The sequence below is a fragment of the Salvelinus alpinus genome, chromosome 5, assembly GCF_045679555.1.
Source record: "Salvelinus alpinus chromosome 5, SLU_Salpinus.1, whole genome shotgun sequence".
NCBI lineage: Eukaryota > Metazoa > Chordata > Actinopteri > Salmoniformes > Salmonidae > Salvelinus > Salvelinus alpinus.
In genome coordinates, this window is record NC_092090.1 from 11,346,862 (window position 1) to 11,372,529 (window position 25,668).

At 50.1% G+C, this 25,668-nt stretch overlaps 1 protein-coding gene across 3 annotated transcripts in view; it reads left to right on the plus strand.

The window, feature by feature from the left end:
* The first annotated feature begins 770 nt into the window (after positions 1-770).
* usp8 (ubiquitin specific peptidase 8) overlaps positions 771-25,668 on the plus strand; it is a 45,638-nt gene continuing 20,740 nt past the window's right edge. The window contains exons 1-11 of one of the 3 annotated variants that reach the window (XM_071400577.1): positions 771-1,031; positions 4,497-4,673; positions 7,103-7,247; positions 7,870-7,955; positions 8,212-8,341; positions 11,246-11,285; positions 12,780-12,951; positions 13,157-13,319; positions 13,494-13,635; positions 18,642-18,940; positions 19,595-20,080. In XM_071400577.1, the coding sequence (XP_071256678.1) occupies positions 4,570-4,673; positions 7,103-7,247; positions 7,870-7,955; positions 8,212-8,341; positions 11,246-11,285; positions 12,780-12,951; positions 13,157-13,319; positions 13,494-13,635; positions 18,642-18,940; positions 19,595-20,080 (1,767 nt within the window). In that variant the 5' untranslated portion in view covers positions 771-1,031; positions 4,497-4,569. The remainder of the gene's footprint in view (positions 1,032-4,496; positions 4,674-7,102; positions 7,248-7,869; positions 7,956-8,211; positions 8,342-11,245; positions 11,286-12,779; positions 12,952-13,156; positions 13,320-13,493; positions 13,636-18,641; positions 18,941-19,594; positions 20,081-25,668) is intronic. The other 2 variants (XM_071400575.1, XM_071400576.1) reach the window with 2 other exon arrangements.

Here is a 25,668-nt window from a genome sequence, read left to right on the forward strand (position 1 = left end):
CCATTTTTTTCCAGTCGTATGGCATTAAAGCTATTTAAGGAGGGAACCGATGCCTTTGCAGCCTTAATGGAGGATGTTTTATTTATAAGCGGGGAAATGAGTGTATTACTGGCTGTGCAGCTTAAAGCGATACGTTTGAGATGTTGGCAAAGAGGCTCTTTATCTACTTCCCCAGAGTCAGATGAACTCGTGGATACCATTTGTGTCTGTGTCCAGTATGAAGGAAGTTAGAGGTAGCCATAGCATATGTGATAGCCTTAATGGTACTGCCCATGCTATCTCCATTTGAAAGTAGTCAAATGTCTTCTTCAATGGCTGATTGCTCCAATTTATAGGAATCCCCACCCAGTTCAATGTTTCAATGGCGCCAGCAATGTCCATGCTAAAACGGGTTAGTCCTCTATCTGTATCTTATTAAGAAAACAAGCACAACTAGATTTTTACAAAGTGGCGGAAATGTCGTCCACTTATGTTAGTACCCTCCTAACGACCCTGAGTTTATAAACGCGGATATCGACTCTGCCGCTCGAGCATGCTTTTGCGGCAGTCAATAGCGCGCTGGACTTCGGGCTATAAGGTCGACGGTTCGAGACCTGCTCCCTGCTGTTTCAGTACAGTAAATTCATAACAACCTAACTATTACGAAACTCCTAATCGATCAAATAAGCCTCACGTAGCAACTGTTGTTGTTTAGAATAATCAGGTTGATTCTACATTGTTGATAAAGCTTTGCCATTTTGAACAAATACGCCCCCTTGAGTTCTTCCGGGAATCAGGAGTCAGCTGACTAAGGGTCGTCACTAGTTACCACAGTCATAAACCCCGACTGTTTCTAAAATATATCTTCTTCAAATGTGATTATAAACCTAACCGTAACCACACTCCTAAACCTAACCCTAAATTAATCCCCAAAATCACATTTTTGTTTTTATAAAATTTTATGATATAGCCAATTTTGACTTTGTGGCTGTGGTAACTAGCGGAAAACACTGTCTAGAAAAAACTGATCAAGACAACAGTGCAACGTTATGGTAAGTTGTATTATTTCCTCTTTTCAAACGTATTCACTTGCTATCTCATCATTGCAATAACTGTTGGAGGTTATTCGCCGTTATAGTTACGGTTATAACGTCTTCGTCGTTACCTAGCTAAACATCCATAAGCTGACAGAGCCTGTTCGAGTAAACAACTACAGTGAAAGCTAACTAAGCTAGTTTAGCTAATAAGCTAGCTATCCTGCTAACAAACTAACTTGACAGAAGGGGGGTAGGCTAGCTACTGCACTTCCTAGTTAAACATTACTTAGGAAGCTACATGGCTTGCTAACTTAAAGTTTTGCGAACGTACTAACGTACTAGCTAGTAGCAAGTCCAATGTCACATATATTATATTTACACTTTCGTCAAAGAAATTGTCTGTGGTTTCGTTCTAAGGAAGCCTTGCTAAATGCACAGTTCATGTTTACATCTTGCTTGGATGCATTACTCCATGCTGAACTGCTGAAGATAATCATACGTAACGTTACACTGGAAATTGACCAGCAGGAATACAAATCACAATACAATACTTTGCTTGGCCATTCAGAGAACAACCGCTTACTAACAAAAACGTCAAAAACCTATTGGACATGGTTCTACACTGAACAAAAATATAAACGCAACTTTTTGTATTTTTACGAGTTACAGTTCATATAGGGAAATCAGGCAATTTCAATAAATAAATGAGGACCTAATCTAAGGATTTCACATGACTGAGGAATACAGATATGCATCTGTTGGTCACAGATACCTCTAAAAACACAAAAAGGTAGGGGTGTGAATAAGAACCAGTCAGTATCTGATGTGACCACCATTTATTTGCCTCATGCAGCACGACACATCTCCTTTGCATAGATTTGATCGGGCTGTTGATTGTGGAATGTTGTCCCACTCCTCTTTAATGGTTGTGCGAAGTTGCTGGATATGGGACGGGAACTGGAACACGCTGTCATACACGTCGATCCAGAGAATCCCAAACATGCTCAATGAGTGACATGTCTGGTGAGTATGCAGGCCATGGAAGAACTGGGACATTTTCAGCTTCCAGGAATTGTGTAGAGATTCTTGCGACATGGGGCCGTCCATTATCAACAATCTTGGTCGACCGAGAGTCGTCTGTTCTTTCGACCAATCGATTGGTCTAAATTTTAAGACATGTATTTTTCCAACATCCTATGTGTTTTAAATCAACTATATGCACTGAGCTTGTCTGATGCTTTAAGCGCACTGTTTGATGAAATAATTAAGACACACAAATGACTAGAGGGAGTCCGACCGCAATTGATTTGATTGTGCTCAGACCTGCTGCGCTGTGTTAAAAAAAATGACAGCGAGTGACTGTGTGACTAGCACTGTTGTCTCTCTCTTCCCTGCTGCAGTGACCACCACAGAACATCAACAGTCTTTATCGCGCTGTCCATGTTGCTGAAGCTGTAACATAATTACAGCCATTTCTGACTGAAAAGTTCTGTTACCAAAATCCTTCATTTGTTTTGGGAAAACATTCCCGATTCCCTCAACGCTTGCTCTTTTTACGTGACACATGTATGCATAAGCATGCACGTGATCAATAGGGCATGATCTATAGCATATCATAATCACATCAACACATTGGTTATAACAAACGCCGAACACATGTGACAGCAAAATGGATGCAGAGGACGTGACAAATTAACTCGATGGCGGGTCATGTTTTGGAGGACGAATGACTCGACCTTCGCCTCCCGAGCCGTTGGGGAGTTCCAGCGATGAGACAAGATCGAAATTGGGGAGAAAAAATGAAGCAGGATCAGTGTTCTGTAGATATGGAGGATTTATAAAGCCTGGCACATTTAGGCTATTGATTATAGACCTAATTAAGTTGGTTTCCTCGCTCCTCACTTTCCTTAGACAATTAAGGCAAGGGCTGTTTCCTCGTCTCCTCACTCCACTGCTGTCTCCGCCGCATTGTTCTCAACACTAATATGCTGGTTAACTCTGCTATTATCCACATAGCAACATGGTCTAGGAAAAGGAGCCAATTCAACATGCTGGTTAACTCTGCTATTATCCACATAGCAACATGGTCCAGGAAAAGGAGCCAATTCAACATGATGTAGTTGATGTTTCAGAACTCTGGACAGTGACCGCTATCCAATACGGGAGAAAGCGTTTGTTATAAAATACTATTTTTATTAGTGTTGCACCATTGTTCTTATGTAATATAACCAGATAGAATTTCAGCAGCACATGTCTTAGTGATGGACTGTTCCATCCCCACGGCCTCCACAATGGATCAGTCCAATCAGACAGGCGCCAATCAGACCGGTGTCTTGTACACCATAAAATGAATTGTTTTGCTACTGCTCGACTAAATAAATCTTGGTCGACCAACAGCCTATCAACCAAACAATTGACCAGTCGACTAAATGGGGTCAGCCCTAATTATCATCCGGAAACATTAGGTGTTGGCGGTGGATGAATGGCGTGACAATGGGCCTCAGGATCTCGTCACGCTAACTCTGTGCATTCAAATTTCCATTGATAAAATGCAATTGTGCTCGTCTGTAGCTTATGCCAGCCTTGCCCATACCATAACCCCACTACCATCATGGAGCACTCGGTTCACAACGTTGAAATCAGAAAACCGCTCGCCCTCACGACGCCATACACGCTGTCTGCCATCTGTAGGCAGCCAGGTACCAGCCTCACTAGACGTGTCTGTAGGCAGCCCGGTACCAGCCTCACTAGACGTGTCTGTAGGCAGCCCGGTACCAGCCTCACTAGACGTGTCTGTAGGCAGCCCGGTACCAGCCTCACTAGACGTGTCTGTAGGCAGCCCGGTACCAGCCTCACTAGACGTGTCTGTAGGCAGCCCGGTACCAGCCTGACTAGACGTGTCTGTAGGCAGCCCGGTACCAGCCTCACTAGACGTGTCTGTAGGCAGCCCTGGTACCAGCCTCACTAGACATGTCTGTAGGCAGCCCGGTACCAGCCTCACTAGACGTGTCTGTAGGCAGCCCTGGTACCAGCCTCACTAGACGTGTCTGTAGGCAGCCCGGTACCAGTTAAAACATGAATGGAAGTACTTTAAAATAAAACACATAAGTGGTTAAATATTTGTTAAACAAATCCTAAAAATTCCTCATCTGTCTTATTTCTCTCAGATATAGGACAGCCACTTCAAAACATACGTCCATTTGATTATCCCACACCGGCTTTATCACAGTTGCAACTGACAGTATTTTTCAGTTCTGACCCATTTCTGGCGGCCTTCCTCCTCAAGTTTCCAAAACCGTACCACAAGCGATGCATGTTAAAGTTCAGTCCGAACGTCTGGGCTCTTTAAAAAAGTCCCCCTGGAAGAAGATACCTCATCAATCGGTGCTAAAGGTCGTTGACCTCTATGAATGGGGCAGGCAAGGGCTTACTACTAATAATAATAAAAGCTATTTGATTCAATTGTTTTTGTCTTTCCAGAGAGGTGAGGACTGGAATATGTGAACATTATACAGTGCTGGTGATCTTTTTGATATAAAACCCACCATTGAAGATGCCTGCGGTGTCCAGTGGGGTGAAGGACTTGTACCTCTCTACTAACCTGGGGGACCTCAACAAGAAAGCTGAAGTCAAGCCTGACAAAGTCAACACCAAGAGGTAAGCTATAGTTCTGGCATGGATGTCATTCAAATGGCACTTTTAAAATAATCACCTGAAAATTGGTGGTCGAAGTAGGGGTTTCCCAAACTTGATCCTGCCTCCCCCCCCGGGTGCACGTTTTGTTTTTTGTCCTAGCACTACTCAGCAGATTTAAATAATCTAAGCTTGGTGATGAGTTGGTTATTTGAATCAGCTGTGTAGCGATAAGGCAAAAACCAGGCCTGTTGTGAGCAGCCAGTGTCTGTATGGTCCTGGTAACAGGCCTGTTGTGGGCAGCCAGTGTCTGTATGGTCCTGGTAACAGGCCTGTTGTGAGCAGCCAGTGTCTGTATGGTCCCTGTAACAGGCCTGTTGTGGGGAGCCAGTGTCTGTATGGTCCTGGTAACAGGCCTGTTGTGAGCAGCCAGTGTCTGTATGGTCCCTGTAACAGGCCTGTTGTGGGCAGCCAGTGTCTGTATGGTCCCTGTAACAGGCCTGTTGTGAGCAGCCAGTGTCTGTATGGTCCTGGTAACAGGCCTGTTGTGAGCAGCCAGTGTCTGTATGGTCCTGGTAACAGGCCTGTTGTGAGCAGCCAGTGTCTGTATGGTCCTGGTAACAGGCCTGTTGTGGGCAGCCAGTGTCTGTATGGCCCTGGTAACAGGCCTGTTGTGGGCAGCCAGTGTCTGTATGGTCCTGGTAACAGGCCTGTTGTGAGCAGCCAGTGTCTGTATGGTCCTGGTAACAGGCCTGTTGTGGGCAGCCAGTGTCTGTATGGTCCTGGTAACAGGCCTGTTGTGGGCAGCCAGTGTCTGTATGGTCCTGGTAACAGGCCTGTTGTGGGCAGCCAGTGTCTGTATGGTCCTGGTAACAGGCCTGTTGTGGGCAGCCAGTGTCTGTATGGTCCTGGTAACAGGCCTGTTGTGGGCAGCCAGTGTCTGTATGGTCCTGGTAACAGGCCTGTTGTGGGCAGCCAGTGTCTGTATGGTCCTGGTAACAGGCCTGTTGTGGGCAGCCAGTGTCTGTATGGTCCTGGTAACAGGCCTGTTGTGAGCAGCCAGTGTCTGTATGGTCCTGGTAACAGGCCTGTTGTGGACAGCCAGTGTCTGTATGGTCCTGGTAACAGGCATGTTGTGGGCAGCCAGTGTCTGTATGGTCCTGGTAACAGGCCTGTTGTGGGCAGCCAGTGTCTGTATGGTCCCTGTAACAGGCATGTTGTGAGCAGCCAGTGTCTGTATGGTCCTGGTAACAGGCCTGTTGTGGGCAGCCAGTGTCTGTATGGTCCTGGTAACAGGCCTGTTGTGGGCAGCCAGTGTCTGTATGGTCCTGGTAACAGGCCTGTTGTGGGCAGCCAGTGTCTGTATGGTCCTGGTAACAGGCCTGTTGTGGGCAGCCAGTGTCTGTATGGTCCTGGTAACAGGCCTGTTGTGGGCATCCAGTGTCTGTATGGTCCTGGTAACAGGCATGTTGTGGGCAGCCAGTGTCTGTATGGTCCTGGTAACAGGCCTGTTGTGGGCAGCCAGTGTCTGTATGGTCCCTGTAACAGGCCTGTTGTGAGCAGCCAGTGTCTGTATGGTCCTGGTAACAGGCCTGTTGTGAGCAGCCAGTGTCTGTATGGTCCTGGTAACAGGCCTGTTGTGGGCAGCCAGTGTCTGTATGGTCCCTGTAACAGGCCTGTTGTGAGCAGCCAGTGTCTGTATGGTCCTGGTAACAGGCCTGTTGTGAGCAGCCAGTGTCTGTATGGTCCTGGTAACAGGCCTGTTGTGGGCAGCCAGTGTCTGTATGGTCCTGGTAACAGGCCTGTTGTGAGCAGCCAGTGTCTGTATGGTCCTGGTAACAGGCCTGTTGTGGGCAGCCAGTGTCTGTATGGTCCCTGTAACAGGCCTGTTGTGGGCAGCCAGTGTCTGTATGGTCCTGGTAACAGGCCTGTTGTGGGCAGCCAGTGTCTGTATGGTCCCTGTAACAGGCCTGTTGTGGGCAGCCAGTGTCTGTATGGTCCTGGTAACAGGCATGTTGTGGGCAGCCAGTGTCTGTATGGTCCTGGTAACAGGCATGTTGTGGGCAGCCAGTGTCTGTATGGTCCTGGTAACAGGCCTGTTGTGGGCAGCCAGTGTCTGTATGGTCCCTGTAACAGGCCTGTTGTGAGCAGCCAGTGTCTGTATGGTCCTGGTAACAGGCCTGTTGTGAGCAGCCAGTGTCTGTATGGTCCTGGTAACAGGCCTGTTGTGGACAGCCAGTGTCTGTATGGTCCTGGTAACAGGCCTGTTGTGGGCAGCCAGTGTCTGTATGGTCCTGGTAACAGGCCTGTTGTGGGCAGCCAGTGTCTGTATGGTCCTGGTAACAGGCCTGTTGTGGGCAGCCAGTGTCTGTATGGTCCCTGTAACTGGAGAATTGAACACAGGCCTGTTATGTCCAAGAGTGTGCGGTAAATGTTCTATTGTGTTTTTGCAGCTATGTCCAGAGTGCCTGTAAGATCTTCAAGGCTGCGGAGGAGTGTCGTCTGGATGGAGACGAGGAGAGGGCCTATGTTCTCTACATGAAATACCTAACGGTTTATAATCTCATCAAGAAGAGGCCCGACTTCAAGCAGCAACAGGTACCAACCGTGGTCCATTAGTTACCCCCCCCCCCGTACCAAGATGTAGCCTTGTCGAAAACAAGTGTTTCTTATATGGACACGTTCAGGTTATAAACCCTCCCTGTTCTCCCATTTGGTCCCTGGTGAATACGACCCATGTTTTGCTACTCGGACCACAGAGAGGGTTCAAGCCATACGATATGTCTTAAAGGAGACTGGGAGCTCCCATCTCCCCATGTATTCAATGGTGTTTCAGACTGTAGGAATGTAATGGGGGGACGCAGCATGTAGAGGGGAGGACAGGTGGGAAGTATTGGGTGAAGAGGCATTTAACCCCTGCAGAACTAGTGATGAGCCACACTCCCACACAGGACTGTTATGATACTGGCCATAGTGAGGGTTCCTACCGTGATGGCACGGTCTATTGATTTTCCGATTGGTTATAGAATAGTACTGTCTTAGTCGAAGTGGATGCTGCAGGTGTCACGTTAACCATCCATACTAAAGGTACTTGATTTTTGCTGACTTGTGAAATGTCATTCTGTTTGTCAAATGACACAGTGTATTGATTGTGGCTAGCTGTTTCTTCTGTTGTTGAGACCGCTGTCATCTGAAGCACCTTTCCTCTCTGTTGTCCCAGGAGTTTTTCCTGTCCCTGCTGGGGCCCAACAGCTTTAAAAAAGCCATAGAAGAAGCCGAGAAGCTCTCTGAAAGCCTTAAACTCAGGTGGGTGCCCTGGCTTCTGTGTTGTCGTCGGCATTTATTCACAGACATTATGTTCACTTGGTGCACTTTGTACTGGATGTTACTAAATCAACTGGTATTCTGTTGGCTTAGGTTTTAGCTGCACTTCAATAGCCCTGAATGGTTGAAGGAGACCATTGACTTTGCCAAAGACGGAGATACGTTGATTTGAAGCTATAGAATCTCAGTCTAATGTTTCTACAGGTTACTGTTTCTGTTTTCCTGTGTGTGTGTTTAGATACGAGGAAGTCGAGGTTCGCAAAAACCTTGAGGAGAAAGAGAGACAAGAGGAGAAGAAAAGGAGGGAGGATAAGACGGAGAAAGATGGAGGGAGGGCATCTCCAAAAGCAAGGAAAGAGATCAAGAAGGTGGGTCCCTGAATGATGAATGACGACGAGGACACAACAGCTCTGACGAAGGCTGTGAGGTCGATACATAAGCTCAGATAAGCAAGTGGTGCTGGAAAAGGAAATGTCCGGGTTGTCTTTTCTGTTAGGTCGTGATATAATGATTCCCACGAACATGAAACGAGTATGTTCACACATCTGAGTGTTTTTCCTGTGCAGATGAAAGTGGATCAATTTATTAATTTAAAAACAAACTTTGGACCCAAAGGTTAATGTTTATTACACTGTAATAAATAGATTGTAATCCGCTTGAATTAACTCCAGGAATGTGTTCAATTGTTAACTTCTTACGGCTGATATCGGCTGAGATCCCGTTAACGGGATCGACTTGACAACAGCCAGTGAAAGTGCAGGGCGCCAAATTCAAACCACAGAAATCTCATAATTAACATTCCTCAAACATACAAGTATTTTACACCATTTTAAAGATAAACTTGTTGTTAATCCCACCACAGTGTCCGATTTCAAAAAGGCTTTACGACGAAAGCACACCATCTGATTATGTTAGGTCAGTACCTAGTCACAGAAAAACAGCCATTTTTCCAGCCAAAGAGAGAATTCACAAAAAGCAGAAATAGAGATAAAATTAATCACTAACCTTTGATGATCTTCATCAGATGACACTCATAGGACTTCATGTTACACAATACATGTATGTTTCGTTCGATAAAGTTCATATTTATATCCAAAAATCTTAGTTTACATTGGCGCGTTATGTTCAGTAATGTTTGCCTCCAAAACATCCGGTGATTTTGCAGAGAGCCACATCAATTTACAGAAATACTCATAATAAACTTTGATAAAAGATACAAGTGTTATACATGGAACTTTAGGTAAACTTCTCCTTAATGCAACCACTGTGTCAGATTTAAAAAAAACTTTACGGAAAAAGCACATCATGCAATAATCTGAGTACGGCGCTCAGACACAAAAACAAGCCTTACAGGTACCCGCCATGTTGTGGAGTCAACAGAAGTCAGAAATAGCATTATAAATATTCACTTACCTTTGATTATCTTTATCAGAATGCACTCCCAGGAATCCCAGTTCCACAATAAATGTTTGTTTTGTTCGATAAAGTCCATAATTTATGTCCAAATACCTCCTTTTTGTTTGCGCGTTTAGTTCAAAAATCCAAATTCATGACGCGCAGGCCAGACGAAAAGTCAAAAAATTCCATTACAGTTCGTAGAAACATGTCAAACGATGTATAGAATCAATCTTTAGGATGTTTTTAACATAAATCTTCAATAATGTTTCAACCTGAGAATTCCTTTGTCTTTAGAAACTAAAAGGAACGCAGCTACCTCTCACGGGGGTGCGCCTGAGTGAGCTCATGGCACTCTGCCAGACACCTGTTTGAAACAGCTCTCATTCCCTCATCCTTCACAGTAGAAGCCTGAAACAAGGTTCTAAAGACTGTTGACATCTAGTGGAAGCATTAGGAAGTGCAATATGACCCCATAGACACTGTATATTGGATAGGCAAACAAACAAACCTCAGATTTCCCACTTCCTGGTTGGATTTTTTCTCAGGTTTTTGCCTGCCATATGAGTTCTATTATACTCACAGACATCATTCAAACAGTTTTAGAAAAGTCAGAGTTTTCTATCCAAATCTACTAATAATATGCATATCTTAGCTTCTGGGCCTGAGTAGCAGGCAGTTTACTCTGGGCACCTTATTCATCCAAGCTACTCAATACTGCCCCCAGCCATAAGAAGTTAAATATAAATACATATGATATAAACACCTAAAGGACCCCTTAACAAATCAGAGTTTAGTGAAAGCCTGGTGAAGCATGTTTCTGTTCTGTGTGTTATTGAGGTGAACGTTTACATCCACCTGTCAGCACCAGTTGTGGTTGACACCAGTTGTCGATACCACCCCTGTCAACACCACCCCTGTCAACACCAGTTGTTGACACCACCCCTGTCAACACCAGTTGTTGACACCACTCCTGTCAACACCAGTTGTTGACACCACCCCTGTCAGCACCAGTTGTTGACACCCTCACTGTCAACACCAGTTGTTGACACCACCCCTGTCAACACCACCCCTGTCAGCACCAGTTGTTGACACCACCCCTGTCAGCACCACCCCTGTCAGCACCAGTTGTTGACACCACCCCTGTCAGCACCAGTTGTCGACACCACCCCTGTCAGCACCACCCCTGTTGACACCACCCCTGTCAGCACCATCCCTGTCAGCACCAGTTGTCGACACCACCCCTGTCAGCACCAGTTGTCGACACCACCCCTGTCAGCACCAGTTGTCGACACCACCCCTGTCAGCACCAGTTGTTGACACCACCCCTGTCAGCACCACCCCTGTTAGCACCACCCCTGTCAACACCAGTTGTCGACACCACCCCTGTTGACATCACCCCTGTTGACACCAGTTGTCGACACCACCCCTGTCAACACCATCCCTGTCAACACCAGTTGTCGACACCACCCCTGTTGACACCACCCCTGTTGACACCAGTTGTCGACACCACCCCTGTCAGCACCAGTTGTCGACACCACCCCTGTCAGCACCAGTTGTCGACACCACCCCGGTCAGCACCAGTTGTTGACACCACCCCTGTCAGCACCACCCCTGTTAGCACCACCCCTGTCAACACCAGTTGTCGACACCACCCCTGTCAACACCACCCCTGTCAACACCAGTTGTCGACACCACCCCTGTTGACACCACCCCTGTTGACACCAGTTGTCGACACCACCCCTGTCAGCACCAGTTGTCGACACCACCCCTGTCAGCACCAGTTGTCGACACCACCCCTGTCGACACCAGTCGTTGTGGTTGAGAGTTGGTCCTTTAAGATGCTGTGGTCTCAGTTGTAATGTTCTGTGTTCTAGGTAAAAGAGCAGAAGGAGCTGAAAAATGGACCTTCAAAAGGTAAGGATGGTGACCAGCAAACTGACTCAAACGCTTTTATTAAAGTTTAAGAATTTGAGGTAAAACGACGTTATGACATGAATATAAGTTGTTTTACACAACAGGTTGATGTTTATTGATTTATCCATCTTTTTTTATCCCCTCCCTACCTCCATACCTCCCTCCGTACCTCCCTCCCTCCCTCCCTCCGTACCTACCTCCCTCCCTCCCTCCCTCCCTCCGTACCTCCCTCCCTCCCTCCGTACCTACCTCCCCTCCCTCCCTCCGTACCTACCTCCCTTCCTCCCTCCGTACCTCCCTCCCTCCCTCCGTACCTCCCTCCCTCCGTACCTCCCTCCCTCCGTACCTACCTCCCTCCCTCCCTCCGTACCTCCCTCCCTCCGTACCTACCTCCCTCCGTACCTACCTCCCTCCCTTCCTCCCTCCGTACCTTCCTCCCTCCGTACCTACCTCCCTCCGTACCTACCTCCCTCCCTTCCTCCCTCCCTTCCTCCCTCCGTACCTACCTCCCTCCCTCCCTCCGTACCTACCTCCCTCCCTCCCTTCCTCCCTCCGTACCTACCTCCCTCCCTTCCTCCCTCCCTCCGTACCTCCCTCCCTCCCTCCGTACCTACCTCCCTTCCTCCCTCCGTACCTTCCTCCCTCCCTCCGTACCTCCCTCCCTCCCTCCGTACCTCCCTCCCTCCGTACCTACCTCCCTCCCTCCCTCCGTACCTCCCTCCCTCCCTCCGTACCTCCCTCCCTCCGTACCTACCTCCCTCCGTACCTACCTCCCTCCCTTCCTCCCTCCGTACCTTCCTCCCTCCGTACCTACCTCCCTCCGTACCTACCTCCCTCCGTACCTCCCTCCCTTCCTCCCTCCGTACCTACCTCCCTCCCTTCCTCCCTCCGTACCTACCTCCCTCCCTTCCTCCCTCCGTACCTACCTCCCTCCGTACCTACCTCCCTCCCTCCGTACCTACCTCCCTCCCTCCCTCCCTTCCTCCCTCCGTACCTACCTCCCTCCGTACCTACCTCCCTTCCTCCCTCCGTACCTACCTCCCTCCGTACCTACCTCCCTTCCTCCCTCCGTACCTACCTCCCTACCTCCCTCCGTACCTACCTCCCTCCCTCCCTTCCTCCCTCCCTCCGTACCTACCTCCCTCCCTCCCTCCCTTCCTCCCTCCCTCCGTACCAACCTCCCTCCCTCCCTCCGTACTTACCTCCCTCCCTCCCTCCGTACCTACCTCCCTCCCTCCCTCCGTACCTACCTCCCTCCCTCCCTCCGTACCTACCTACCTCCCTCCCTCCCTCCCTCCGTACCTACCTCCCTCCCTCCGTACCTACCTCCCTCTGTACCTACCTCCCTCCGTACCTACCTCCCTCCCTCCGTATCTACCTCCCTCCCTCCCTCCGTATCTACCTCCCTCCGTACCTCCCTCCCTCCCTCCGTACCTCCTTCCCTCCCTCCGTACCTACCTCCCTCCCTCCCTCCCTCCGTACCTACCTCCCTAGCTACGGTGCCAGCAGGAGGGATCACAGCAGAGAGGTTGTTCAAGATGATGAGGGACCAGGCCATTACGGTCATTGTGATGGACGCTCGCTGCCTCCGAGACTTCCAGGACTCACAGATCCAGGTCCCCACCCAGACTGTCATCAGTGTCCCAGAGGAGGCTATCAACCCTGGGTACGGAGGGAGCAATGGATGGAGGGTTGTTACATGTATGGTTGATCCAGGTCTCCACTCTGAGCATACCCAAATAAATGTATTAAAAAAATACTAATAATCACTACGGGCTACAAGCTGTCTTCTCTGGGGCCACATTCAGCCCGTGGGCCGTGTGTTGTGCACCCCTGCTCAAGGGTAACGGGTCATTATTCTGTTCCCACAGCATCACGGTGAACCAGATAGAGGCCAATCTACCTGCTGCATCCAGAGAGACGTGGAAGAGACGGGGGTTTGTAGATTACATCGTCCTACTGGACTGGTTCAGCTCTGTTACTGACCTCAAACTGGGAACCACCTTACAAAGCCTCAAAGATGCTCTCTACAAGGTAACATAACATAGGAATGTGTGTTCCCTGCAATGCTTCCTCAGTCAGTGTGTTCCATTGAGGTAATGTGTGTTTCCTCAGTCAGTGTGTTTCATTGAGGTAATGTGTGTTTCATTGAGGTAATGTGTGTTTCCTCAGTCAGTGTGTTTCATTGAGGTAATGTGTGCTTCACAGTGGGACAGTACCACTATCCTGCGTAGTGAGCCCATGGTCCTGGAGGGAGGCTATGAGAGCTGGCTCCTCTTCTACCCCATGTACACATCCAACGCCAAAGTCAGACCGCCCCGAACACACAGCTACAGCACCCTCCCACAGCGTGAGTACCCCTAACCTTAACCCTCACCCTAACCACCCGAACACACAGCTACAGCACCCTCCCACAGCGTGAGTACTCCTAACCTTAACCCTCACCCTAACCCCCCGAACACACAGCTACAGCACCCTCCCACAGCGTGAGTACCCCTAACCTTAACCCTCACCCTAACCACCCGAACACACAGCTACAGCACCCTCCCACAGCGTGAGTACCCCTAACCTTAACCCTCACCCTAACCCCCCGAACACACAGCTACAGCACCCTCCCACAGCGTGAGTACCCCTAACCTTAACCCTCACCCTAACCACCCGAACACACAGCTACAGCACCCTCCCACAGCGTGAGTACCCCTAACCTTAACCCTCACCCTAACCACCCGAACACACAGCTACAGCACCCTCCCACAGCGTGAGTACCCCTAACCTTAACCCTCACCCTAACCACCCGAACACACAGCTACAGCACCCTCCCACAGCGTGAGTACCCCTAACCTTACCCCTTACCCTAACCACCCGAACACACAGCTACAGCACCCTCCCACAGCGTGAGTACCCCTAACCTTAACCCTCACCCTAACCACCCGAACACACAGCTACAGCACCCTCCCACAGCGTGAGTACCCCTAACCTTAACCCTCACCCTAACCACCCGAACACACAGCTACAGCACCCTCCCACAGCGTGAGTACCCCTAACCTTAACCCTCACCCTAACCCCCCCGAACACACAGCTACAGCACCCTCCCACAGCGTGAGTACCCCTAACCTTAACCCTTACCCGAACACACAGCTACAGCACCCTCCCACAGCGTGAGTACCCCTAACCCCCTTGAACACACAAGAAATACAGCCGGTATGACGCTGCCTGCAGAAATACAGCCGGTATGACTCTGCCTGCAGAAGTACAGCCGGTATGACTCTGCCTGCAGAAGTACAGCCGGTATGACGCTGCCTGCAGAAATACAGCCGGTATGACTCTGCCTGCAGAAATACAGCCGGTATGACTCTGCCTGCAGAAATACAGCCGGTATGACTCTGCCTGCAGAAGTACAGCCGGTATGACTCTGCCTGCAGAAATACAGCCGGTATGACTCTGCCTGCAGAAATACAGCCGGTATGACTCTGCCTGCAGAAGTACAGCCGGTATGACTCTGCCTGCAGAAGTACAGCCGGTATGACGCTGCCTGCAGAAATACAGCCGGTATGACTCTGCCTGCAGAAATACAGCCGGTATGACTCTGCCTGCAGAAATACAGCCGGTATGACTCTGCCTGCAGAAATACAGCCGGTATGACTCTGCCTGCAGAAGTACAGCCAGTATGACTCTGCCTGCAGAAGTACAGCCGGTATGACGCTGCCTGCAGAAATACAGCCGGTATGACTCTGCCTGCAGAAATACAGCCGGTATGACTCTGCCTGCAGAAATACAGCCGGTATGACTCTGCCTGCAGAAGTACAGCCGGTATGACTCTGCCTGCAGAAGTACAGCCGGTATGACTCTGCCTGCAGAAATACAGCCGGTATGACTCTGCCTGCAGAAATACAGCCGGTATGACTCTGCCTGCAGAAATACAGCCGGTATGACTCTGCCTGCAGAAATACAGCCGGTATGACTCTGCCTGCAGAAGTACAGCCAGTATGACTCTGCCTGCAGAAATACAGCCGGTATGACTCTGCCTGCAGAAGTACAGCCAGTATGACTCTGCCTGCAGAAATACAGCCGGTATGACTCTGCCTGCAGAAGTACAGCCGGTATGACTCTGCCTGCAGAAATACAGCCGGTATGACTCTGCCTGCAGAAATACAGCCGGTATGACTCTGCCTGCAGAAGTACAGCCGGTATGACTCTGCCTGCAGAAATACAGCCGGTATGACTCTGCCTGCAGAAATACAGCCGGTATGACTCTGCCTGCAGAAATACAGCCGGTATGACTCTGCCTGCAGAAATACAGCCGGTATGACTCTGCCTGCAGAAATACAGCCGGTATGACTCTGCCTGCAGAAATACAGCCGGTATGACTCTGCCTGCAGAAATACAGCCGGTATGACTCTGCCTGCAGAAATACAGCCGGTATGACTCTGCCTGCAGAAATACAGCCGGTATGACTCTGCCTGCAGAAATACAGCCGGTATGACTCTGCCTGCAGAAATACAGCCGGTATGACTCTGCCTGCAGAAATACAGCCGGTATGACTCTGCCTGCAGAAGTACAGCCAGTATGACTCTGCCTGCAGAAATACAGCCGGTATGACTCTGCCTGCAGAAATACAGCCGGTATGACTCTGCCTGCAGAAATACAGCCGGTATGACTCTGCCTGCAGAAATACAGCCGGTATGACTCTGCCTGCAGAAATACAGCCGGTATGACTCTGCCTGCAGAAGTACAGCCAGTATGACTCTGCCTGCAGAAATACAGCCGGTATGACGCTGCCTGCAGAAATACAGCCGGTATGACTCTGCCTGCAGAAATACAGCCGGTATGACTCTGCCTGCAGAAATACAGCCGGTATGACTCTGCCTGCAGAAGTACAGCCGGTATGACTCTGCCTGCAGAAATACAGCCGGTATGACGCTGCCTGCAGAAATACAGCCGGTATGACTCTGCCTGCAGAAATACAGCCGGTATGACTCTGCCTGCAGAAGTACAGCCGGTATGACTCTGCCTGCAGAAGTACAGCCGGTATGACTCTGCCTGCAGAAATACAGCCGGTATGACTCTGCCTGCAGAAATACAGCCGGTATGACTCTGCCTGCAGAAATACAGCCGGTATGACTCTGCCTGCAGAAATACAGCCGGTATGACTCTGCCTGCAGAAGTACAGCCAGTATGACTCTGCCTGCAGAAATACAGCCGGTATGACTCTGCCTGCAGAAGTACAGCCGGTATGACTCTGCCTGCAGAAGTACAGCCGGTATGACTCTGCCTGCAGAAATACAGCCGGTATGACTCTGCCTGCAGAAATACAGCCGGTATGACGCTGCCTGCAGAAATACAGCCGGTATGACTCTGCCTGCAGAAGTACAGCCGGTATGACGCTGCCTGCAGAAATACAGCCGGTATGACTCTGCCTGCAGAAATACAGCCGGTATGACGCTGCCTGCAGAAATACAGCCGGTATGACTCTGCCTGCAGAAGTACAGCCGGTATGACGCTGCCTGCAGAAGTACAGCCGGTATGACTCTGCCTGCAGAAATACAGCCGGTATGACTCTGCCTGCAGAAATACAGCCGGTATGACTCTGCCTGCAGAAGTACAGCCAGTATGACTCTGCCTGCAGAAATACAGCCGGTATGACTCTGCCTGCAGAAGTACAGCCAGTATGACTCTGCCTGCAGAAATACAGCCGGTATGACTCTGCCTGCAGAAATACAGCCGGTATGACTCTGCCTGCAGAAATACAGCCGGTATGACTCTGCCTGCAGAAGTACAGCCGGTATGACTCTGCCTGCAGAAATACAGCCGGTATGACTCTGCCTGCAGAAGTACAGCCGGTATGACTCTGCCTGCAGAAGTACAGCCAGTATGACTCTGCCTGCAGAAATACAGCCGGTATGACTCTGCCTGCAGAAGTACAGCCGGTATGACTCTGCCTGCAGAAGTACAGCCGGTATGACTCTGCCTGCAGAAATACAGCCAGTATGACGCTGCCTGCAGAAGTACAGCCGGTATGACTCTGCCTGCAGAAATACAGCCGGTATGACTCTGCCTGCAGAAATACAGCCGGTATGACGCTGCCTGCAGAAGTACAGCCGGTATGACGCTGCCTGCAGAAGTACAGCCGGTATGACGCTGCAGAAATACAGCCGGTATGACTCTGCCTGCAGAAATACAGCCGGTATGACTCTGGATGCAGAAGTACAGCCGGTAGGACTGCCTGCTTGAACGGTGACTAGCTCAGAGACACATGAAACCATGACATGACCCCAGGATAGAACATCAGTCAGAGATTCACAAATAGGATGTAACATTCAAAATGAGTCAATCTTTCCTTTTTAAGTGTCTATGCTACTTCAGCATGGTTCCATGTAGTGTTGATGAGTTGATCCCACATTGTGTCAGTTAGATCCGTCTTAACATGGTGTTCAACTTTCAGATCTCATTCATCCAGGGTAGGGTAGTAGACTGTGTGTGTGTGTGTGTGTGTGTGTGTGTGTGTGTGTGTGTGTGTGTGTGTGTGTGTGTGTGTGTGTGTGTGTGTGTGTGTGTGTGTGTGTGTGTGTGTGTGTGTGTGTGCAGGGGGAAGAAAAAGTATGTGAACCCTTTGGAAAAACCTGGATTTCTGCTTAAATTGGTCATAAAATTTGATCTGATCTTCATCTGAGTCACAACAATAGACAAACACAGTGTGCTTAAACTAATAACACACATTCATGTCATTTTCATGCCATTTCCAGCTACAATAGTCATTTACAACATTGACAATGTCTACACTGTATTTCCGATCAATTTGATGTTATCTTAATGGACAAAAAAGTAGCTTTTCTTCCAAAAACAAGGACATTTCTATGTGACCCCAAACTTTTGAACAGTAGTGTACATATTCTCATTCACCCCTTTAGATTGTGTATTAGGTAGTTGTTGGGGAATTGTTAGATGACTTGTTAGATATTACTGCACTGTCGGAACTAGAAGCACAAGCATTTCGCTACACTCGCATTAACATCTGTTAACCATGTGTATGTGACCAATAACGTCTGTTAACCATGTGTATGTGACCATTAATATCTGCTGACCATGTGTATGTGACCAATAATATCTGCTGACCATGTGTATGTGACCAATAACATCTGATAACCATGTGTATGTGACCAATAACATCTGATAACCATGTGTATGTGACCAATAACATCTGATAACCATGTGTATGTGACCAATAACATCTGATAACCATGTGTCTGTGATCATTAACATGTGGTTTGGTTGAGACCTCTGTTGGATTCAGTTAGCGAGCCATGACTTCAGTAGTAGTTATTGTAGCATTACTTGTTACTGTTTCCTGTTGAGCAGTGAACTTCAACTACCCGTCACTGGAGGAGCCCAAACCTCCAACCCCCCCTCCCCCCGAGCCGGACCCTGAACCCCAGGCTGCCCCTGCCTCCCTGGGTAGCGTACAGGTGAACGGTGCCCCCCTGGAGAATCTGACCCCCTCCCACCCTGAGACCCCCTCCACATGGACGGAGGCAGACGCCACAGACTCACCCCACACAGGGTTCACTCACCCTGGAGTAGACCACAGCAAGAAGGACCCTGGAGCCGGTCCAGGGACTCCCAGCCAGCCTGGAGGGACAGCCAAGCACATCCCACAGGTAACTGCACGAGCTCATGCATTTGTTTGTTTTTTATCATTCATTCAATAAATATTTAGCTTTAAAATATATATAAAAGGATAGTTTAGCAAAATCACAAGATGACATTGGTTTCATTACCCTATAAGCAGTCTGTGGACAAGGTATGACAGCAATCCACGATTTTGGTTTGGTTTCAAGTCATGGTATCCTTTATTTCAATTTTTCACACATGTCCAAAGCATCTATAAGTAACTTTGATGAGCTACACAGTCAATTTGAGATACTTTAGGTTGATTTGGACATGATGTGTGAAATGGTCATGTATTAGGTACTATGGCTTGCATTTGGATTTGTGACACAAATCATAAAACGAAAGCGTTTGAAAACAGTGCCAGGGAAACTAAACTAAATCATGGATCGCTCTCATACCTTTTATAGACTGCTTACAGGGTAAGGAAACCAGTTGTCATGTGGGTAAACTATCCCTTCAATTATATTTCAAGAGAACGGCACAATGAGACATTGGTGGCATTTTCCGAGTTCTCAATAGTTAAGAAAGACTGTGTTAATGTCAACACTTTCATTTCTGCTTTTTATTGTTCTTCAAATGTCTCATGAAAAGCTTAATCATCCCTGTTTGTTACCCCCTCCTCCCGTTCCTCGCTTCCCCAGATCGACCGTACCAAGAAGCCATCAGTCAGAGTCTCAGACGGGTCTAAACCACCCCTGGATGCCCTCCCCAGGGACCTGCCCCCCTCCTCCCAGAATGGCCCGTCTGTACCCCAACCCAACCGCTCGGGCAAACCGGCCTTTGACCCGTCGGTCCCGCTGACGGACGAGGAACGCGGTCAGATCCACACGGAGACGGCTGCTCTGATGGAGAAGGCCCGGAGAGAGCAGGAACAACGCAAACAGGAACGCCGCACCGAGGAGGAGTGGAGAGAGAGGGAACGCCGGGAGAACCAGGAGAAGGAGGAGATGGAGAAGAAGAGCAGGAAGGAGGAAGAGAACAGGACTCAGGAGAGGAAGAGGTTGGAGAGACAGAAGGCAGAGGAGGAGAAGGAGAACGGGGTTGGGAAGGAGCAAAGGGAGGATACGTCGACAAACGGTGCTTCTCTGGACTCGCCAGCTCCCAGCCGTGTCGTCACTGAGATTAAGGTCAGTGTCTCTGTCTATCTGTGGCTGCGTTCCGATTCTCTACCCTTCTCATAGAAGGCGTTCACGAGGAGGGAGTTTCCACCATCTTCCTCACACCAGTCCTTTTAAAATCATGAGGAGTGAACACTTTGAGAGAATTATTTTATACATTTTCTATTATATATATTTTTTCTCCCCAATTTCGTGGTATCCAATTGGGAGTTAGTCTTGTCTCATCGCTGCAACTCCTGTGCGTCCTCCGAAACACAACACAACCCAACCAAGCCGCACTGATTCTTGACACAATGTCCGCTTAACCTGGAAGCCAGCCGCACCAATGTGTCGGAGGAAACACCGTACACCTGGTGACCGTGTCAGCGTGCACTGCGCCCAGCCCGCCACCAGAGTCGCTAGTGCGCGATGGAACAAGGACATCCCTGCCGGCCAAACCCTCCCCTAACCCGGCGACGCTGGGCCAGTTGTTCTCCCGGTCGTGGCCGGCTGCGACTGAGCCTGCAATGCAGTGCCTTAGACCACTGAGCCACTCCGGAGGCCAGTGTCTCTCAATGTTATACCCTGACTACACCGCTCGCGTCGCAAAATAAATTTAGAAATCTATGTTATTCAATTATTTCACCCACACTGCTCGCGTGCGTCAACGAGCATCTGCGTTGCCAAGGGATAAAATAGAAGTCAGTTCTATTTGTGACGCAGATCACGCTGCAAGTCCTGCTTCTCCCATCTCCTCATTGGTTTATAGAAGCAGGTACCCACGTGCCATCTCCTCATTGGTTATACCCACATGGGTGATTGAAAGACGAACTGTATTGCCGGTTGTTGTGGTAATACTATGAAAGTTTAGATGCCGATCACCATATAAGTTCAAAGATGAAAAAGCTTGGAAGGAGGAGTGATTACTAGAAACGTTTCGGTTGACCGTTTTATGTGTGGATTCATTGTCGGAGTAGAGGACCTTGTGCATTTCAGGAAAAATAACAACCCAATGTTTATATCCCAGGACAAATGAACTAGCAACAGCAAGCTAGCTAAATAGGACAAATTAGCTAGCAAGTGCAAGCTAACTAGCTAAATTGCCATAAATGTTTAATGCTTTTCGACCTGTCCCCAAATTAATGTAATTGGTTCAGAGTTTGTTTTGATATTTTAACCTGCGTGTTAGTGTTTGGTGTAGGGGGACAAAATACATTTATGCACGATGGCGCACGCGTGCAGCCGATTTGGGTTCCGTGTTAGTGTGTCACCTTTATTTATACTGGTACGTCAATTAAGAACAGATTCTTATTTACAATGATGACCTGTCAAACACATCAATTACACTATACACATCTAAACTCAGCAAAAAGAGAAACGTCCTCTCACTGTCAACTGCGTTTATTTTCAGCAAACTTAACATGTGTAAATATTTGTATGAACATAACAAGATACATAAACTGAAATGGAATAATGTGTCCTTGAACAAACGGGGGGGTCAAAATCAAAAGTAACAGTCAGTATCTGGTGTGGCCACCAGCTGCATTAAGTACTGCAGTGCATCTCCACCTTATGGACTACACCAGATTTGCCAGTTATTGCTGTGAGATGTTTCCCCACTCTTCCACCAAGGCACCTGCAAGTTCCCGGACATTTCTGGGGGGAATAGCCCTTACCCTCCGATCCAACAGGTCCCAGACGTGCTCAATGGTATTGAGATCCGTGCTCTTCGCTGGCCATGGCAGAACATTGACAAACCTGTCTTGCAGGAAATCACGCACAGAACGAGCAGTATGGCTGGTGGCATTGTCATGCTGGAGGGTCATGTCAGGATGAGCCTGCAGGAAGGGTACCACATGAGGGAGGAGGATGTGTTCCCTGTAATGCACAGCTTTGAGATTGCCTGCGATGACAACAAGCTCAGTCCGATGTTGCTGTGACACACCACCCTAGACCATGACGGACTCTCCACCTCCAAATAGATCCCGCTCCAGAGTACATCGATCCCGCTCCAGAGTACAGGCCTCGATGTAACGCTCATTCCTTCGACGATAAACGCGAATCGTCAGTGAAGAGCACTTTTTGCTAGTCCTGTCTGGTCCAGCGACGGTGGGTTTGTGCCCATAGGTGACGTTGTTGCCGGTGATGTCTGGTGAGGACCTGCCTTACAACAGGCCTACAAGCCCTCAGTCCAGCCTCTCTCAGCCTATTGCGGACAGTCTGAGCAATGACGGAGGTATTGTGCATTCCTGGTGTAACTCGTGCAGTTGTTGTTGCCATCCTGTTCCTGTCCCGCAGGTGTGATTTCAGATGTACTGATCCTGTGCAGGTGTTGTTACACGTGGTCTGCCACTGCGAGGACGGTCAGCTGTCCGTCTTGTCTCCCTGTAGCGCTGTCTTAGGCGTCTCACAGTACAGATATTGCAACTTATTGCCCTGGCCACATCTGCAGTCAGCATGCCTAAGGCATGTTCACGCAGATGAGCAGGGACCCTGGGCATCTTTCTTTTGGTGTTTTTTAGAGTCAGTAGAAAGGCCTCTTTAGTGTCCTAAGTTTTCATAACTGTGACCTTAATTGCCTACCGTTTGTAAGCTGTTAGTGCCTTAACAACCATTCCACAGGTGCATGTTCATTAATTGTTTATGGTTCATTGAACAAGAAATACAGTGTAGACATTGGCCAGCATCCCGGAGTCGCCTTGTTGACGTTGAGACTGTTGTTTTGCGGGTACTGTTTAATGAAGCTGCCAGTTGAGGACTTGTGAGGCGTCTGTTTCTCAAACTAGACACTCTAATGCACTTGTTCTCTTGCTCTGTTGTCCACCGGGGCCTCCCACTCCTCTTTCTATTCTGGTTAGAGCCAGTTTGCACTGTTTTGTGAAGGGAGTAGTACACAGCGTTGTACAAGATCTTCAGTTTCTCACATGGAATAGCCTTCATTTCTCAGAACAAGAATAGACTGACGAGTTTCAGAAGAAAGTGCTTTGTTTCTGGCCATTTTGAGCCAAACCCACAAATGCTGATGCTCCAGATACTCAGCTAGTCTGAAGAAGGCCAGTTTTATTGCTTCTTTAATCACAGTTTTCAGCTGTGCTAACATAATTGCAAAAGGGTTTTCTAATCATCAATTAGCCTTTTAAAATGATAAACTTGGATTAGCTAACACAACGTGCCATTGGAACACAAGAGTGATGGTTGCTGATAATGGGCCTCTGTACGCCTATGTAGATATTCCATTTCCAGCTACAATAGTCATTTACAACATTAACAATGTCTTCACTGTATTTCTGATCAATTTGATGTTATTTTATTCTTTCAAAAAGGACATTTCTAAGTGACCCCAAACTTTTAAACAGTAGTGTATACACAGTCAGAAGTTTACATACACTTAGGTTGGAGTCATTAAAACTCGTTTTTCAACCACTCCACAAATTTCTTGTTAACAAACTATAGTTTTGGCAAGTTGGTTAGGACATGTACTTTGCATGACAGAAGTCATGTTTCCAACTCCACCAACTTTAAGGACTTTTGGAGATCATTCCACATGAGCGGAGGCCAAAAAACTAAAATCAGATTTACGTAACTCGGTGGAGATTGATCTCCAGGGTTAGCCGTCCCTGAGTCCAGGTCTGGTTACTTGTACGTCTGAAGGTTACCAATGAGGTAAGGTATGGCGGAAGTTAGGGGGCTTTATAGCCAAAAAGAGCGCAATGCATCAAACTACGAGATTTCAAGGAGGGCCAGCCTACTTTCTCCGTCTGTCTGTGGCAGTGAGTCTCTGTTTCTGTGATGCTGAAAGAGGCACTAAGCATCTAACCATTTCTCCCAGTCTTTACTGTACCTTTCCAGCCCAACACCAGTAAGCCCATCCCATAGCCAACCCATCTCTTAATATAAACTCCATCCATCTCACCCGTCTGATAATATCCACAATTTAATACTATCCATTTAGCCACCAGTTAGTAAGTAGACTGTCCCCAATGACCAGCGGAAATCCCATCCCATGTGTAACCCATATCCTACTACAGTGGTTCTCAAACCTCTCCTCGGGGACCCCCACCCGGTCCGAACCTCTCCCCGGGGACCCCCAGCCGGTCCGAACCTCTCCCCGGGGACCCCCAGCCGGTCCGAACCTCTCCCCGGGGACCCCCAGCCGGTCCGAACCTCTCCCCGGGGACCCCCAGCCGGTCCGAACCTCTCCCCGGGGACCCCCAGCCGGTCCGAACCTCTCCCCGGGGACCCCCAGCCGGTCCGAACCTCTCCCCGGGGACCCCCAGCCGGTCCGAACCTCTCCTCGGTGACCCCCAGCCGGTCCGACCCTCTCCTCGGTGACCCCCAGCCGGTCCGACCCTCTCCTCGGTGACCCCCAGCCGGTCCGAACCTCTCCTCGGGGACCCCCAGCCGGTCCGAACCTCTCCTCGGGGACCCCCAGCCGGTCCGAACCTCTCCTCGGTGACCCCCAGCCGGTCCGAACCTCTCCTTCGGGGACCCCCAGCCGGTCCGAACCTCTCCTCGGTGACCCCCAGCCGGTCCGACCCTCTCCTCGGTGACCCCCAGCCGGTCCGACCCTCTCCTCGGTGACCCCCAGCCGGTCCGACCCTCTCCTCGGGGACCCCCAGCCGGTCCGACCCTCTCCTCGGTGACCCCCAGCCGGTCCGACCCTCTCCTCGGGGACCCCCAGCCGGTCCGAACCTCTCCTTCGGGGACCCCCAGCCGGTCCGAACCTCTCCTCGGTGACCCCCAGCCGGTCCGAACCTCTCCTTCGGGGACCCCCAGCCGAACCTCTCCTCGGGGACCCCCAGCCGGTCCGAACCTCTCCTTCGGGGACCCCCAGCCGGTCCGAACCTCTCCTCGGGGACCCCCAGCCGGTCCGAACCTCTCCCCGGGGACCCCCAGCCGGTCCGAACCTCTCCCCGGGGACCCCCAGCCGGTCCGAACCTCTCCCCGGGGACCCCCAGCCGGTCCGAACCTCTCCCCGGGGACCCCCAGCCGGTCCGAACCTCTCCCCGGGGACCCCCAGCCGGTCCGAACCTCTCCTCGGTGACCCCCAGCCGGTCCGACCCTCTCCTCGGTGACCCCCAGCCGGTCCGACCCTCTCCTCGGTGACCCCCAGCCGGTCCGAACCTCTCCTCGGGGACCCCCAGCCGGTCCGAACCTCTCCTCGGGGACCCCCAGCCGGTCCGAACCTCTCCTCGGTGACCCCCAGCCGGTCCGAACCTCTCCTTCGGGGACCCCCAGCCGGTCCGAACCTCTCCTCGGTGACCCCCAGCCGGTCCGACCCTCTCCTCGGTGACCCCCAGCCGGTCCGACCCTCTCCTCGGTGACCCCCAGCCGGTCCGACCCTCTCCTCGGGGACCCCCAGCCGGTCCGACCCTCTCCTCGGTGACCCCCAGCCGGTCCGACCCTCTCCTCGGGGACCCCCAGCCGGTCCGAACCTCTCCTTCGGGGACCCCCAGCCGGTCCGAACCTCTCCTCGGTGACCCCCAGCCGGTCCGAACCTCTCCTTCGGGGACCCCCAGCCGAACCTCTCCTCGGGGACCCCCAGCCGGTCCGAACCTCTCCTTCGGGGACCCCCAGCCGGTCCGAACCTCTCCTCGGGGACCCCCAGCCGGTCCGAA